Source organism: Arachis stenosperma, chromosome 3 (genome assembly GCF_014773155.1).
Source record: "Arachis stenosperma cultivar V10309 chromosome 3, arast.V10309.gnm1.PFL2, whole genome shotgun sequence".
In the NCBI taxonomy this organism is placed as follows: Eukaryota; Viridiplantae; Streptophyta; class Magnoliopsida; order Fabales; family Fabaceae; genus Arachis; species Arachis stenosperma.
The window spans coordinates 6,522,418-6,538,979 of NC_080379.1; the positions used below are offsets into that span (position 1 = coordinate 6,522,418).

The 16,562-nt window shown below is 31.4% G+C and overlaps 1 protein-coding gene across 1 annotated transcript; it reads right to left on the reverse strand.

Moving 5' to 3' along the window:
- Positions 1-8,964: 8,964 nt before the first annotated feature.
- Positions 8,965-10,713, reverse strand: LOC130970550 (alkane hydroxylase MAH1-like). Its single transcript, XM_057896666.1, has one exon. It carries the CDS (start codon positions 10,684-10,686, stop codon positions 9,154-9,156), a length of 1,533 nt encoding a protein of 510 aa, XP_057752649.1. The 5' UTR covers positions 10,687-10,713; the 3' UTR covers positions 8,965-9,153.
- Positions 10,714-16,562: the final 5,849 nt, after the last annotated feature.

Genomic DNA, 16,562 nt, shown 5'->3' on the forward strand with positions numbered 1-16,562 from the left:
GTTTGAAAAGAGTTAAAGTATATATATATAAAAGCTATACATCAAACCAAAACCCAGAAACTACTCTGCTTCAGAAGTCCAGACGCCTAGCGAGGTGTCTCTCGACCTGCATCTGAAAAATAACAACATAGTATGGGATGAGAACCGGAGGTTCTCAGCAAGGTAAATGTGCCATGTATATAAGATATAAGGTCTTGGGAATGCCAGAGACAATCCTAGAACGCCGGTACTCAAATTATAAAGCTTAAAATACTAAACAAAATCCATAAAAGGGTGATCATCTAGAGAGTTCTAAGCCTAACTTAACTTAGACTTATTACTGCGCCCCTTTCACTTTTTCTCTGTACCTCCATCTCTGATGAGTTTACAAAGACAAATAAATAGACAATTTCAAGCCTAAATAGAGAACAAGTAGTGCAAATAGCAAATATAACAGTTAACATAATGTATTTAATTAGGCACTCCCAAGTAATGTATAGCAAACAAAGCAAACATAACGCATATGATGAATGCCTGTCCTATGGCTGATAAGGCTCAGCTGTCGATTATCAAGCCAACCCGACTAGTCTGGTTTGTTAAACCATGGACTGTCCCCCGACACGCATCCCCAAGAGTCTATGCATAACTTTTTCTCAAATATATAAAATTGCTCAATGGGGTCAACCTTCCCGGGAATTTAGAGTGCCTGGTCACATCTTACGTCGTAGAGTCAACAGAGTATCGAGTTTCGACTTGGAACCCGTGGTGGCAAGCCACGGTACTTTACCCAGAAAAACTCGTATCTCAGATCAATTGAGTGTATAATGCCAAATGATGTCCATAATCATTGTAATCTTTGCATAATCATATCATATAGGCCATAGTATCATATACGCTCCAAATATACTCATTTTCATATTTACTTCACCACTTTTCCTACTTTACTTTGCCCCCAAGTTACCTCAATTTCCTATCTCCATCTTACTACTAGAGCTCACACTATAATTTGAGGCTAAAATGATGAAAATAGAGGTTTAGAAGTTTGAAATTTGACTTAAAAATACAAAATTTATTTTTGCTGGAACTAAGGGTGAAAACAGGCTAGGCTTTGCTCTTAACAGGCCTAACCTGTCATTAGGGGTGTAATCTGTTCGGTTTGGTTCGGTTTTAGACCGAAAACCAACCGAACTGACCTGATCGGTTGTACATTGATACCAACCATTCGGTTGGCTGCTTTTTGGACAACCGAACCGAATCAACAGTGGTTTGGTTTGGTCGGTTTTTTCGGTTTTATTACACCTAATAAACAGAATTTAAAATATCATAAAATGAAGTTTAAACCTTCAATAAACTAGAATAACAAGAGTATATCACATCCAAATTCAATACAAATTTAACTTAATTAAACATAAAACAAAGACAATTAAAAATGTCTAGCAAAACAACAAAAATAAACACACTTTAAACCAAAACAGTCACTTTAAAACAAATAAAAACCAAACAGCCAGTCAACCACCATGCTTAATCTGAATCCACACCAGACTCATCCTCATCTTCTCCGGTTGGTGCAATTTCTACAAAAATAAAACAAGAAAATCAATATAGATTATAAATATAATATAGATTATAGATTATAAACGTAAACCATGAAAGGAACTACAAATTTCTTTTTTGCATACCTAATTCAAACTTCTCAAACTCTTCAATAAGCTCCTCAAAATCAGTTGTCATTGGAGAAGCAGGAAGCCAATTTTGTGTGCATATCAATGCCTCAACTGTCTTTGGAGTTAAAGAACTCCTATAGTTGTTAAGCACTCTTTCACCAGTGCTAAAAGCTTATTCTGAAGCAACAGTTGAGACCGGCATTGCTAAGACATCTCTAGCTATTTGGGATAAGATAGGATACTTGCTAGAATTTACCTTCCACCAATTCAATATGTCAAAAGTAATTTTGATCACGAGACTTCTCTAAACCATCCATCAAATACAAATCCACCTCATTCTTGTTGATGATCTCATGAAAATGCACCTCCTTAAAAAAATCACCAACCATGTCACTATCAGGTACTCCCACATCTGATGCACCATCCATTGTTGCTGAAGTAAAAGATCTTCCCCCATTATTTGCATTCATATAGCATTCAAACATCTTGGAGAAGGTTTATTTCACTTTTGTACCCAAAAAATCAGCATCATCCTTATCATATAGCTTTTCAAAGCTAAAATTCACAAACTTCAACTTGTATCTAGGATCAAGAACCACAGCAACAAAAATCATCATATTGATATTTTTTATGTTACCCCAGTACTTGTCATACTTAAGCTTCATCCTCTCAGCCATACTCCCAAGTAATGGATCTCGACTACCACAAGAAGCCTTGAACACACGCAAAATCTTACAAAACTCATGAAAATATTGAGAAAAAGTCACAAGCAAACTACCAAACATACTCTTTGTAACATCATGAAAAATTTTCAAGAATTTCATAAAGTGTTTTGCATTGTCCCAATCAATATTCCTCGGAATACCACCTTGCATTAGAGCATATTCTGTATCTCTCTCCCCTAGCCTCTTGAAAGCCTTTTGAAACTTCAAACCACTTTCAAGCATGGTGTATGTAGAGTTCCATCTAGTGGGAACATCGAGTTGAACAGTACACTTGTCTTGTATCCTAGCTTCCTTAATAAAATTTTTGAACCTATTCATACGACTAGGGGAAGCACGCACATATCTAATAGCATTTCTTATCTTGCTAATAGATTCATGCATCTCTTTCAATCCATCATTAACAACAAGATTAAGAATATGTGCACAACACCTAACATGCAAATGCTCTCTTTTTCAAAGGATGTAAATTCCAATCCTCCATTCTAGTTCTTAGGTAAGATATTACAGTATCATTAGAACTAGCGTTATCAACAGTAATTGTGAACACTCTAAATATCCTTCACCCCAAAAAACATCTCAATTTTTCTACCAATTGTTTCTCCCTTGTGGTTTTTAATAAGACAAAAATTGATAATCCTCTTTTGCAATTTCCAATCATGATCAATATAATGAGCAGTGAGACACATATAATTCAGATTTTGCACAGAAGTCCAACAATCAGTAGTTAAACAAACAGATTGATTTGGTTGTTTGAACACAATTTTCAACCTATTCTTCTCACTAATATAAAGATTCCAACAGTCCTTAGCAACAGTAATCCTTTCTGAAAGTGGAAATCTAGGTTGCACAATACTCATATAGAATCTAATGCCTCCCCCTCAACAAACTTGAATGGTAGCATATCAACAATTATCATCCTAGCAAGGACTTTTCTACACATTTCAGCATCAAAAGTACTTGCAGTAAATACCCCTTCACCCTCTCTTTTTTTGTTGGAAGGTAAGAATTGTTTGACTAGGGTCACCCGACTCCCTAGGAAATTTTTTACTTTGGTTCAACAAATGATAACGCATATTAGTTGTACCATTTCTATGAGAGTCACATGCATATGATGCACCACACCAATTACATTTAGCCCTAGGATGTGATGGCTTGGAGTTAGGATCCTTTGTAAAGTGTTCCCAAGTCCAAGATCTAGGTCTAGAAGGTTTTCTGTTACCTTCATTAGCTTCATCCTTGTTGTCCTCTTCATCAGTTTCCACAGTGCTTGGAGCTGGATTTGTAGGAGTTGCTCCCGGAGTTTCACCCACATTAGTTGAATGAACCTTCCTCTTCTTTGATCTAGAATGGGGCGGGGGTTTGGTAAGTACGCCGCTGTCCGTTGAAGAACGTACCGCGGACTCAACAATTTTACCCCCAACTCCAGGCGTCCGCTCTTTGGGCACCTCATTGCTTGTTGGCTGCATATATATAAACAGAATAATAAAAAATTAGCATTTTTAATTCATGAACAGCACCAAAAGTCCAACAGTCCAGCAACAAAACCACAACAGCTCATAAGCAGCTTATGAAAAATTAGCATTTTTAATTATATGCAGCCATATATATGCAGAACAAAACCACAGCAGCTCATAACAGTACAACTAGCATCATTGGATTTAAAAACAACATATTCTAACAAGTAGAAGGCAAGTTATTATTTCACAAACAATGTATTCAATGACATTATTATTACAGAAAATGACTCTACACAAATTACTTTAATGATTCAGCCATTGCACAAAATCTTCACATTAAAGGATCTTGGTTCCTTATCATATTTTCTTGGAATTGAAGTTCATAGAACAGATTCTGTGCAGTTTGTCCCAAATAAAATATACAATAGACCTTCTATAAAAATTGGGAATGAGTGAAGCTAGTCCAATGCCTATCTCAATGATTTCATCCCTACAATTACTATCAACTGGATCAGAGAAGTTTAATAGTAACGAAAGTTAGCCAGTTCATGCATAGTCCACTTTTAGCTCATTGGAAAGTTGTAAAACGTATTGTAAGATATTTGCAGAGCACCAAGGATCGTGGTTTAATTATACACAAGTATTCAAATTATTGTGTTTATCTTGGTACTAATTTAATCTCTTGGTCGTATAGAAAGCAAACCCAATCTCCATATCGTCTACTAAAGCTGAATTCTAAAGCTTGACAGCTTGTGAAGCAGAGATCACATGGGTTTATAATCTACTTCAAAAATTAAACATCAAACTTCATATTATTTTACAAGCAATGTATTCAATGAATGTCTCTATTTTTTATCCAGGAAAAAAATGAAAATAAAAAAGAAAGCGATGCATGATCCTGTGAGTTCTTGATGCAGCCAATACAAACAGAATTTCTAAAAACAGAATTTCTAAAAAATATAACCACAAACAGAATTTCTAAAAGCAATTGTTCAGGTTAAATCAAGCACAATATCACTAAAAATCCCACTAAATCAAGTACAAATAATCAAATATCACTAAAAATATTACAGACTAGGATTTTATTGACAATATATTCATCAATTACTGTAAAAAAAATTATAACCAAGCACAAACTCTAACCTCCGAAGAAGACATTGTTGAGTTGCTTTTTGCAGGAGAGGGCTTGGTGACAGGAGTGCTGCTCGTCGCTCGAGTTGGACTGCTCGGCCACTGGAGTCTTGCTTGGCGACTGGACTACTGCTCGGCGATGAACTGCTTCTCAGCGACAGACTGCTGCTCAGTGAATGGATTGCTGCTCGGCGATGGATTGCTGCTCGGCTTTGGCTTTGTTGCGATGGCAACCCAGCGACGGCGATGAATGAACGCCTTTGAGCAACAACTGGTGACTTCCTTGATGGTGGACACTGGACAGCACTCTCTGACTCCCTCAGGCTCTCCTTCTCTCAAGCATGGAGGAATCGGAGGTGGAACCATGGAAGAGAAGAAGAAAGCTAGGGTTGTGGTCTTGTGGATTGACTGATTCGCGTAAAAGAGAAGAAGAAAGCTAGGGTTGTGGCTGAAGTGGCCCTTTTATACCTAGGTTAAAGGGCAACTTAGTAAAAATACACCATTGAACCCTCATTCTTCAGTTCGGTCCGGTTCGGTTCGGTTTCTGCCGAGCCAACCGAAAACCGAACCGAACCGATCAATTTAGTTCAAAAAAACAAAAAAAAACGATTTTTTCGGTTTTCTAATCGGTTGTTGTAAAATTCAGTTCAGTTCTGTGATAATTTTCGGTCCGGTTCGGTAACTTACACCCCTACCTGTCATGTAGTCAATTGGCCTGAGCCTGGCTTGTAGCCTGCTATAGGGCTTTTTTTTAAGTACTAAGCCTGGCATATTATTCAGCCTGGCATGGCGTGAAGCTTGTTAAAAGGCCTAATAAAATTTTTTTTACAAAAATAAAAATATTATTTAAAAAAATTATTTTTTAATAAACTTATTTATATGGAATATGACATATTTAATATTTATAAAAAAATTTAAATTTTAAAGTATTTAAAATATACAAAACTATTTATAATTAAATATAATAAATTTAAAATATCTCATAATTTTATTAATAATAAAAAATTATTTATATATGTAATTATGTATTAACAGGCCCAAGCAGGCTTGACAGGCCAACAAGGCTAATTAGTGAGCCTGCGCTTGGCCTATTAACATAATAAGGCTTTTAATAAAAGTATGAGCATGTGCCTATTTTATAACAGGCCCCTGGCAAGCTGCCCAGCCTTTTTCCATCCCTACCTGGAATAGGGGCCACACGCGTATGCGTGAGCGTGCGAAAAACCTTGCTCGCGTACGCGAGTATCCCAACTCGAAGAGGTTGGCCACGTCGCGTGCAGGTGGTCGCGTACGTAAGCACCCAAACCCGAAGAGTTTGGTCGCATCGCGTGCAGTGGTCGCGTACGCAAACTGAACAGGATCAGCAAAGTGCTGAATACTGCAGAATTTTTAGTTTTACCCTCCGAACTTTCGTTCTTTCTTCAAATGGCGTAAACTTCACAGACCCAATTTTCATATAAAACAAGTTTGAAATCATTCGAAGGTCTGGAAGCCAAGTTATGGCTCGCCGAAGTTCGTCCAAAATCTAATTTTTTACAAAAATCTTCCAACCCCTATTTCATTGATTTACATACAAGTATCAACCATTCCACACTTAAAAATCAGTCCTCAACATGCAATATCACATCAACATAATTCTACACCCATCTATCATCCATTATACATCTACATTACACAATTATTTTACACCTAAATTCTCACTTTAAATATTAAGACTATAAACAACCACCAATTATGCACAAACAACCTTACCAACAAACCAATCTTTGTTCAAATACCACTTTGGCTTTTAATTTCAACATAATTATAATCACTAATACATACTCAATCTATGTCGGCAATCATTATCACAAACACTAACATTCAACATGCTTAATCATTCCAACCTATCCTATAATCCTCTAGCCTAAAATTTCATAGAATATTATATATTAAATACGCAAAATCTAAACCATACTTTGGCCGATTTTCATGTATTTTCTGAGACACTACCAAGACACCAAACACAACCCTCAAAGTTCAAAATCTCTAATGCAAGGTCTCCCAATATCCTAATGCATATATATCACATACACACTCAATTTCAATATCCAACACACTAAAACCAAGAAATTAACTAGGATTAGTGATTCTTACCGTATCCACAAACCAATCAAACCAAGTCCACTAATCCTCGCAAGCTAGATCGAACCTAAAGTACCAAATTCAACAAAATCTCAACATGGATATTCAAGATTTTTGAAATTTAGGGGGTAAAAGAACTGGGATGATAAAGTGGCTTACCTATGAAATTATTTTGGTAGAATCGTAGAGTTCGACGCGGTGGTCGCGTGACCACAAACGATGCGGCGATCGAAACTCGGAGCGGGAAGTTATAGAGGTTAGAATGGATTAAAGGGTTTGGAACATTTCTTCCTTGCTCTCCCTTTCCAGGAATGTGTTTCCTTGATTTGGGATGAAATGAGCTGAAGCTCATTTGGTTAATGGGTTGTGGGTTAGGCCTTGGGTCAAATTCTTTAAAATTAGTGTTAAAATTCTCGTTTTAATTAGCTCTATCCTAATTTAATATAATATTCATATTTCTAATTTTTTTATTAGAATTTAATTTATTGACTAATTATTTACTAATTTAACGGAGTTTACATATATTATCGACACAGTAGTTGTCGATTTTATTGAACGTTTATCAACAGCATGAAAAGCCGTCGATTTTATTAGTTTTTTGAAAAATCGACACGTTTTAAAGCGATAGCTAAAATCGTCAATTTTATCGTCGATTTTTAATATTATTGATGGCAAAGCTGTCGATTTGGCTATTAATTTTAACGGTGTTTTTTGTAGTGTAAAAAGTATGGTGTTGTAGTGGCGGTGCTGAGTACAGGCAGCAACAACGATAGTAATAACTGTAGAAATGAGACAAGAACATGAATATTAGTGAAAAAAATTTTAGCAAACTGTCTCATTTCTGAAATTGTGATTAAAGGATTGAAAAAATGTGTAAAAGAAAAGTTAGAAAGGCAAAATTTTAATTATTAGTTTTTTTTTCAAAATTAAAATAGTGAGGTTCAATTTGTAAATATTTTTATTTTGGTTAATATTATTCTCTCATAAAAATGGGAGTAATGACTTGGTGACCTAAATTATTAATCTAAAAATATTAGAATGATAACTAAAAATATTGACGAATATAAATTAAAATTGTGTGTGCTTGAACTTTTTTTCTTTCTAAAAAATAGCTTCTGGTGGGACTTTATAACGACCCTTTAAAGTATGACATATGTCTTGCTTGATCTTATTTCCACGCTTTTTTAAGGAAAAGTCTAGGGGCCAGCAATTTTATTAAATTCTGGCTAGCATGTAACCAGCAATAAAAAGTGAGTCATTGGATGAAATATCACACTAATCTCATACCATTAAAACTATCTTGATGGTTATTTGATGGCTACAAATCACCAAAGTTGCTGCCCCCTAGCATTCCTCTAGATTAAATATTCTATAAACAAAATTACATATTCTAAACTGTTATATATATCCAAATATAGAAAATTTTACCATAACAAAATGTTAAAATATAAAGAATAAGAAATGAAGTCTTACAACAGTTGAAAATGGATTAAGTAAAAGATATATAATATAAAAGACCCATAAACTCGTTAATTTAAAATTTTGGATTAAAATATGATGTCCAAGGCAATCTTAATCTAGGCTAAAATCTCTCGTTTATATATTCTACCAACACAAATAGATGGCATATATGGTGCCGTCTATACTCTATAGTGGCAGTTAAGGTTCAATGGTTACAATCGCTAAACTCAGAACCAACAGGTGGCTGACACTTGGAGAGTTGGAGGTCGCTTGACTCTCGGTTTAACTTTGTCAATGACAGTAAAATTGTTATTGAAACACAAAAATATGTTGTGGTTAAAACTGAATTAACAAAAAATTCACCCAAAAAAAATTAAAAGGAAATTAAATTTTTATTCAGTATTTAATTTGGAAAGATGTGTTCCCAGAGACGTGACATATATATATCAATAACAAATACAAACTCTGTGAAGATGATGAAAATAAATACATCAGCTGACGATATGCTTTTTACTTCTTCACTTAATTACCTTATACACATGACAAGATGATATATAATGTTCGTACAATAATGGAATCCTATCATATAGATTATAGAAGATGCCCCTAAATCTAATTAATAATGCCTCTTTTAGTAACCTTGACCTTCAAGCCATGTTTCATGTGAAGCACAACAGAAACACATGGACACACATTATTATGCCCTTCCACCACCTCAAACTGAAAATTGCACAGCAAAGCAATGGCCATGATCTTCATCTGAATAAAGGTTATATTTTTACCCAAACAACTTCTTGGTCCTGCATTGAAAGCTATGAACTTGTAAGATGGTATGTGTATGATGCTTCCCTTTTCAGAAACCCACCTTTCTGGCTTGAACTCCAAGCAATCTTCTCCCCATGTTTGTTCCATTCTTCCCATTGAATATAGAGAGTAAATTACCATACTATTTGCATTAACACGATGTCCACTAGGGAGTATATCAGATTTAACTGCAGATTTGTGCTCGAAAGGAACTGGAGGAAAAAGTCTCAATGCTTCACACATAGCTCCATGCAGGTAAACTAGCTTGTTAAGATTTTCTACCCTTGAAGTGATGAGCCAATATTCTTCTTTGGTTATAAAGTTTGCTCTCATTTCTTCAAGGATCTTGGCTTCAACAACAGGGTGGGTTGAAACTAGCCAGAAAAACCAACTGAGACTTGAACTAATTGTATCCCTTCCAGCTACTAACAGAGTCAATGCATTGTCTCTTAGAAACTTGCGATCTATTTGTTCCATTCCACTTTCCTCCACAAGAGCTTTGAGCATGTTAAATGTTGGTTCATCATCATCTTTGGTGCACTTGACTTTGCTTTGTTCTTGGAATGTGGATGATATGCACTGATGCAAGAATTGGTCAACTATCTTTTCACATTCAGTATAGGTCTTCCCTCGTCCAATTTGGAGCCATTTCTGAAGCTTCCATAAAAACCTTGGGACAATGTGTCTGTAGAATATTGCATCCTCCGCCATGTTGAAAGCTTTCTCGAAAGGAACTTCCGGGAACTCGATGAGCTTGTTAGGAAGGGATTTAGGATCAAAGCCCAACACTATGGAGCAGATGTTGTCAAAACTGATTCTCTGAAAGATGTCTTGCAAATCCACAACAGTTCCTGATTCTGATACATCATTGAGAAGTGGAACTAGGCAACTGTGGAGCTTCTTATGAATGGTTTTCACAACTAAACTCTCAAACGAGTTTTGTCTGAATAATGAATGAAGTATGTTCCTGCTATGCTTCCATTTGTGAGAATCAGTGTTAAAGATGCCATCTCCGAGTATTTCAAAGATCTCATAATACTCAGAGCCTTTGATGTAGTTGTCAAAGTTCTTGCTAGTAATGTGGTGCACATTCATAGGATCACTGGTGATGAGATAGTTGAGGTTTGTGAACCAGGGACCTTTGAACAAAAAAGTACCTCCACATTGCTTCAAAGTGGTTGTTGCGTGATCATGGATATTGGAAAGATTACATAAAACTGATGGTAGCATACCAAAGAAGCGCAAATTAATTATGGGATTTTTTCTATTAGACCTCCAAGTGTGGATGAATAAGAATGAGGCAATGGCTACAAAAATAAGAATAAAGTCAAAGAATTCCATCAAGATTTGGCCTTATTTGGAGGTCTTGTTTTGAGTGACGTGTGATATATGCATGATGTGGTTTCTTTGATCATACATTTATACAGGTCCATGATGCTTTCTAATGATGAAGATAATACTATATAAGATAAAAAGTTAGATTTTAATATTTATAAAAGTGTTGTCTTTAAATAAAGTGTAACTAAATAAATAAGTAACACTTTTAAATAAAATATTTTTATAAAAAAATATTTTTACCATTTTTTTAAATAATTACCTAAAAAAATAAATAAAATCAATTCCATACTTAAACGTGTGGATTTAAAAATATTTATATTTTATATTTTATTATTTATTTTTTTTATAATGATTGTAAAAAATATATGTACGAAAAATATTATTTGAAGAAGATATTTTAGTAACGAAAAAATATAGAAAATCAATTCTATTATAATGTTTTTCGCTGCTTCTTACCACTATTTCTTATCTTCTTGTTCTTCGAAATAATTTCCGTGCTCTTTTTCTTCTCCTTTTTAAGTTTTGAATTATTATTTTTAATAATTTTAGATTTTTTTATAGGTTTTGAACGTTTGTTTGTTTTAGATTTTTTTTAGATTTTTAATAAATTTTTAAATTAATTTTCAAATGTTTCTTTTTTATATTTTAAAACATTCTTTTATTATGTTTTGAATATTTTTTTAATAATTTTAGATTTTTATTTTATTAGGTTTTGAATATTTCTAAAATAATTTTAGATATTTTTTAATTTAATTTTAGATTTTTTTTTTATTAAATTTCGGATGTTCTTTTTTCAATAATTTTAAAATTTTTAATATTTTATAATTTTTATTAAGTTTCGGAGGTTTTGTTTTGCTATGTTTTATTTGTATTTTCTTTTCAAAATAATTTTAGATGTTACCTGTCGTGCTTTTTTGGATGTTTCTTTTAAATGGTAAGACAAAAGAATGATCAGTGATGGATAATAAAACACCATGTGGACGCATTGACAATAACGATGGATACATTCTTAGAAAAAAAACATCTACATCTAAAATATAAACATCCAAAATTTGGATATAAAAAATATTTAAAATGATGTCTTTATTTTAATATTTTTTAATTTATTTTTATTGTACAATTTCAGAAAAAATATCTGAAACATCTAAACTTTAAATATTTAAAATTCAAGTATAAGAAACCTGCAAAAATGATTTTTTTATCATAATTAAAAGCATTTTTATTATGTTTAGATTTTAAATATTTTTTTGTTAGATTTTGAATATTCTTTTTACAATAATAATTTTAGAAATTTGTTTATATTTGATTTTAAATATATTTTTTTAATTTTAAATATTTTTTCATCTAATTTTATATATCTTTAATAACTTATTTGTAACTCAACTAATAGTTAGTTATTATTTACTAATACCTTAATTAACGTAGCATGATTGGTTTATAACTAAGTTTAATCATATTATTTTTTCTTCTTTTTATATATGCATCTCTTCCTTTTTTCAATTAAGTTATATTGTATCAGTAAATTATTAAATTAATTTAGTTAAACTTAATTATCAAAATTATTTAGTCACGTAGAATCACCCATTTTGAATAATCGGCTCTTAAATAAAATGTTATATTAATTCAATGATTTAAAAAAATTAAAATTCGATTACTAATACTGAAAATGATAACAACAATATAACAATATCTCCCTATTCCAATTTATTATGTACAGATTTTTTTTTTTTCATTTACTATTTTTTTCTCAAACATTTCTTTTTTTTTTAAAATAATATACATGATCCAGAGCTTCATCTTCATCACCCTAAACAAACATTCATCTCATCTCCATACATACATACATACAAGATTTATTCCTATTTTTATTTTTATTTCTAACCACTTAATAATAAAATACATACATATATGTTTAATTTCTAAATTCTACTTAGTGTCATTTCATTACAATATATACTGTTAATAAAATCAAAAATTATCACTATCATTATCATTAAATAAAATTATTAAAAAAAAAACTTACATGATTTGGATCTCCAAGATAGTTAACAATATGAAGCTCCGGTTGATTTACTTCCTTAGTTTTCCTTTTTTTTTGACATTTTTATTTTACCCTTTCCTGAGCTTCAGTGGTCCAACAATGGTGAAGGAGTGGGGTTGAGGAGTGGGGTTGAGAGGAACAAGAAAGGGAAAGTTGAGAGTGAAAAAGAGAGTATTGTACCGTGTGAAAGAGAGAGGGGTATAGGGGAAATACAGATAAGGGTCACGGGCCACACCAGGGGAGCCAGCTGCATGTGCGACGTGTGGCAAGGGGTCACCAATCGGTGCCACCGATTTCAGACCTCCCTTTCCCAGAAATCGGTCCCACCGATTTCCTTCCCCCCAATCGGTGCCACCGATTTCTTTCACGGCGCCGTCACAACTCCGTCAAACACCCCAAACTCCCATAACTTTGAAAAACACCTACACCTCTCCCATATCAAAATTAAAAAACTCCCCAACGGTGGGTTTTCTCTAATTTGCATTTTCAGGTTCTACGTACACGCACTTTTAAGTACCCACGTGAATAATGTATGTATTGACATATATGTAAATATAAAATATGTGATACTTTGTCATGTGAAGTGGAAAGATGGTTTCCTGCATATCATGGTCGGATTCTGAGTGCTAAATCCGTGTACATAAAGTTTCACCAAAGCTCCAAAAGAAGGGTTTTACTGTTGGGAGTTGGGGGTTGACGGTCACTATGAGGGGGTGGGTTATTGGGACTTGGGAGTATATTTTAAGGGTAGTGTTAGGGAGCCAATGATCTAAATGTACAATGTGTATAATGTGTTAAATCTTTGGTCCATGAATAAAATGAACATCACCCATACTATCCAGAATAACCATCCGGATACCAGGGATAATAAACATCTCATGTCATAAAATCACTCATCCCAAAAACTTAAGTTGATTTTGGAGTTCACAGAGATTAAATCTTTGACCTTTTGGATCTAGAACTCTAATACCATGTTATGAACCCACTCATCCCAAAAGCGTAACCTGATAGGACAATATAACACTAATGGTCATATTTCTAATACTTCCTAAACCTCCATTGTATACATTGTACGCTTAGGCCATTGACTCCCTATACTTTCTCATATTTTAATTATATTATATTAAAAATTAATCACTAAATTAATTATTAATATAAAATATATATTAAAAATAAATTAAATAATATATGTATTTATATATAATTTTTTGTTATACACAATACATTTTATTTTTGAAACATACACACTTTTATTCTATACAAATTAAAGAATAAAGTATCGTTTTTGTTCGTAATGTTAAGGGTAAGTTTTAAAATTGTCCCTAACATTTAAATCATCCTATTTAAGTTTTTAACATTTTAAAATCGTCTCAATATTGTCCTGCCGTTAGTAATCTATTAACAGAATTAACGGTGGGACGAAATTGAGATAATTTTGAAACGTTAGAAATTTAAATAGGACAGAAACGTTAGAGATAAAAATGATATATTACTCTTAGAAGAATTATCAAATCAAATAAAATGACAATAAATTTTAATGAAATGAATTATATTACAAATTCAAGATTTTTACTCATATTTATAAAATGGCTAGTATATAAACGTTTAGAGAAAAAAAGAGCATGATACATATATAATAAATTATAAATTATACCTTTTACTCTTTAATATACCCAACGCCTTTAATGTTTAATTTAATTAAATTTTATTTTTAACTTTTAAATAAATTTTATTAATTTTTTTCTTTAATAATTTTAATTTTTTTAGTATAGATAATTATTTAATTTATTTTTTAATTTTTCTCTTAATTAAAAAGGTATCATTTATATTCTATTGTATATGTACTTTGCTCTTTTTCTCTTTTCTGAAAGTTTATGCACTAGTCATTCTATAAAAAATTTATGATGAGTAAGAATTTTTAGGAGTAAAATTAGAAAAAAGATAAATTTACTTAATTTACTTAGATGTGATTAAAAAATAATTGAATAATTATGTACTATAAAAAAATTAATATTATTGAATGATAAAATTAAATTTTATTTCAAAAAGGTATAATTTATACTTCATTATATATCATATACTTTTTTTTCGAAAGTTAACTACTAGTCATTCTACAAGTATTTATTATGAGTAAAAATCTTGAATTGGTAATGTATTGTTTTTATCTCCAATATTTTCGTTCTATTTAAGTCGCTAATATTTTAAAATTGTCTCAATTTTGTCCCACCATCAATTCTATCAATAGATCACTAACGGTAGGACAACATTGAGAGAATTTTAAAACATCAAGAACTTAAATAGGACGATTTAAACGTTAGAAATAACTTTAGAATTTATTCCAAACGTCAGAAACTAAAACGATACTTTATTCAAAATTAAATAACATATACTTTAGTAAATTTGACTAAGATACTTTTTAATAATTATTGTAATGATATATATTAGTAATAATAATAATAATATAAAATGTACAAGACTTCGTTGGTACGAATTGTGAGATAAATTTAGGATTCGTCAGTCAAGGTGGTGACACTATGAGAGAATTATATTTCTGGAGCGGCAGGGAGTGGTACCTACAAAGACATTCCAACGTTCAAGTCAAAATAGATCTGAGAGGTATAAGTGAAAGTTAGGAATATGTAACGTATAACTTTTGGCTCCTTTTTATAGTTTAAAGTTGTTATCTTATCTTATCTTGTCGGATAAGATAAAGTTTGAATTTAAATGTTGGTTAATATTTTATGGATAGCGGGTCGGTTTGGGCTACGATGGTGGCTCGGATAACCGGGTTGTAGCTGCTCCGATGGAGGATCCAAGGATCGGGTCCAGAACATAAAATATATTATTATAATAAAGAGTAAAATATATTTTTTGTTCTTAAAGTTTGTTAAAAAGTTTTAAAATATTTCTAAGTTTTATGTTGTTTTAATTTTATCCCAAAAATTTTCGCTTTGCATTAAATATATTCCTAGCGGCTAATTTTTTCGAAAAATTTAGGATAAATTTAGCAATAATTTTAGAAGAATAACCTTTAATACAATCAAATTAGACATAAATGTCATGTATTATTATTAAATTGATCCTAAACTTTTTGAAAATTTAGCTGTCAGAAATATATTTTATATAAATTAAAAATTTTTAAAATAAAATTAAAATAACATAAAACTTAAAATATTTTTAAATTTTTTAACAAATTATAAAAATAAAAAATATATTTTACTCTTTATAATAGTAATATATTTTATATTACTATTATATATAATTATAATAATTATTAAAGGGTATCTTCGTCAAATTTACTAAAATATATGTTATTTAATTTTTATAAGATAAGATCAGAGTGTGTACGTTTTACTTGTTACAAAAATATTTAATTTAAAATTTTTCACATATTTCATGATTAATGGTCAAATATTTAACATAAATAAAATTTATCACTTCAACGGTGTCTATATATATATACTATTACATAATATACAATATTTTTACTTATTATAAAAATACTTAATTTAAAATTTTAAAAACATATTAGAGTAATAATACTTATATATTTTTATATTATTATTTTTTTATGATAATAATATATTTTTAATAAGTTAAAATATTAGAAAATAAATTAAATTTATTACCGTAATTAATAAATATATATTATGTTATTTTAAAAATTATCAAATAATTATTACTTATTTAATTTGTATATATGATTATAATTATTAAATTGAAGAGTATTTTAGTCAAATAAACTAAAATGTATGTTATATTACCTCTTGTATGAAAAGAGTCCATTTATTTAATTTTTTAATCAATTTAGGTTGGTCAAGTAGTCAACTCACTTGTC

Coding starts and splice junctions, on each gene's coding strand:
- LOC130970550 (XM_057896666.1), bottom strand. CDS start 10,686: ATGGAATTCTTTGACTTTATTCTTATTTTTGTAGCCATTGCCTCATTC.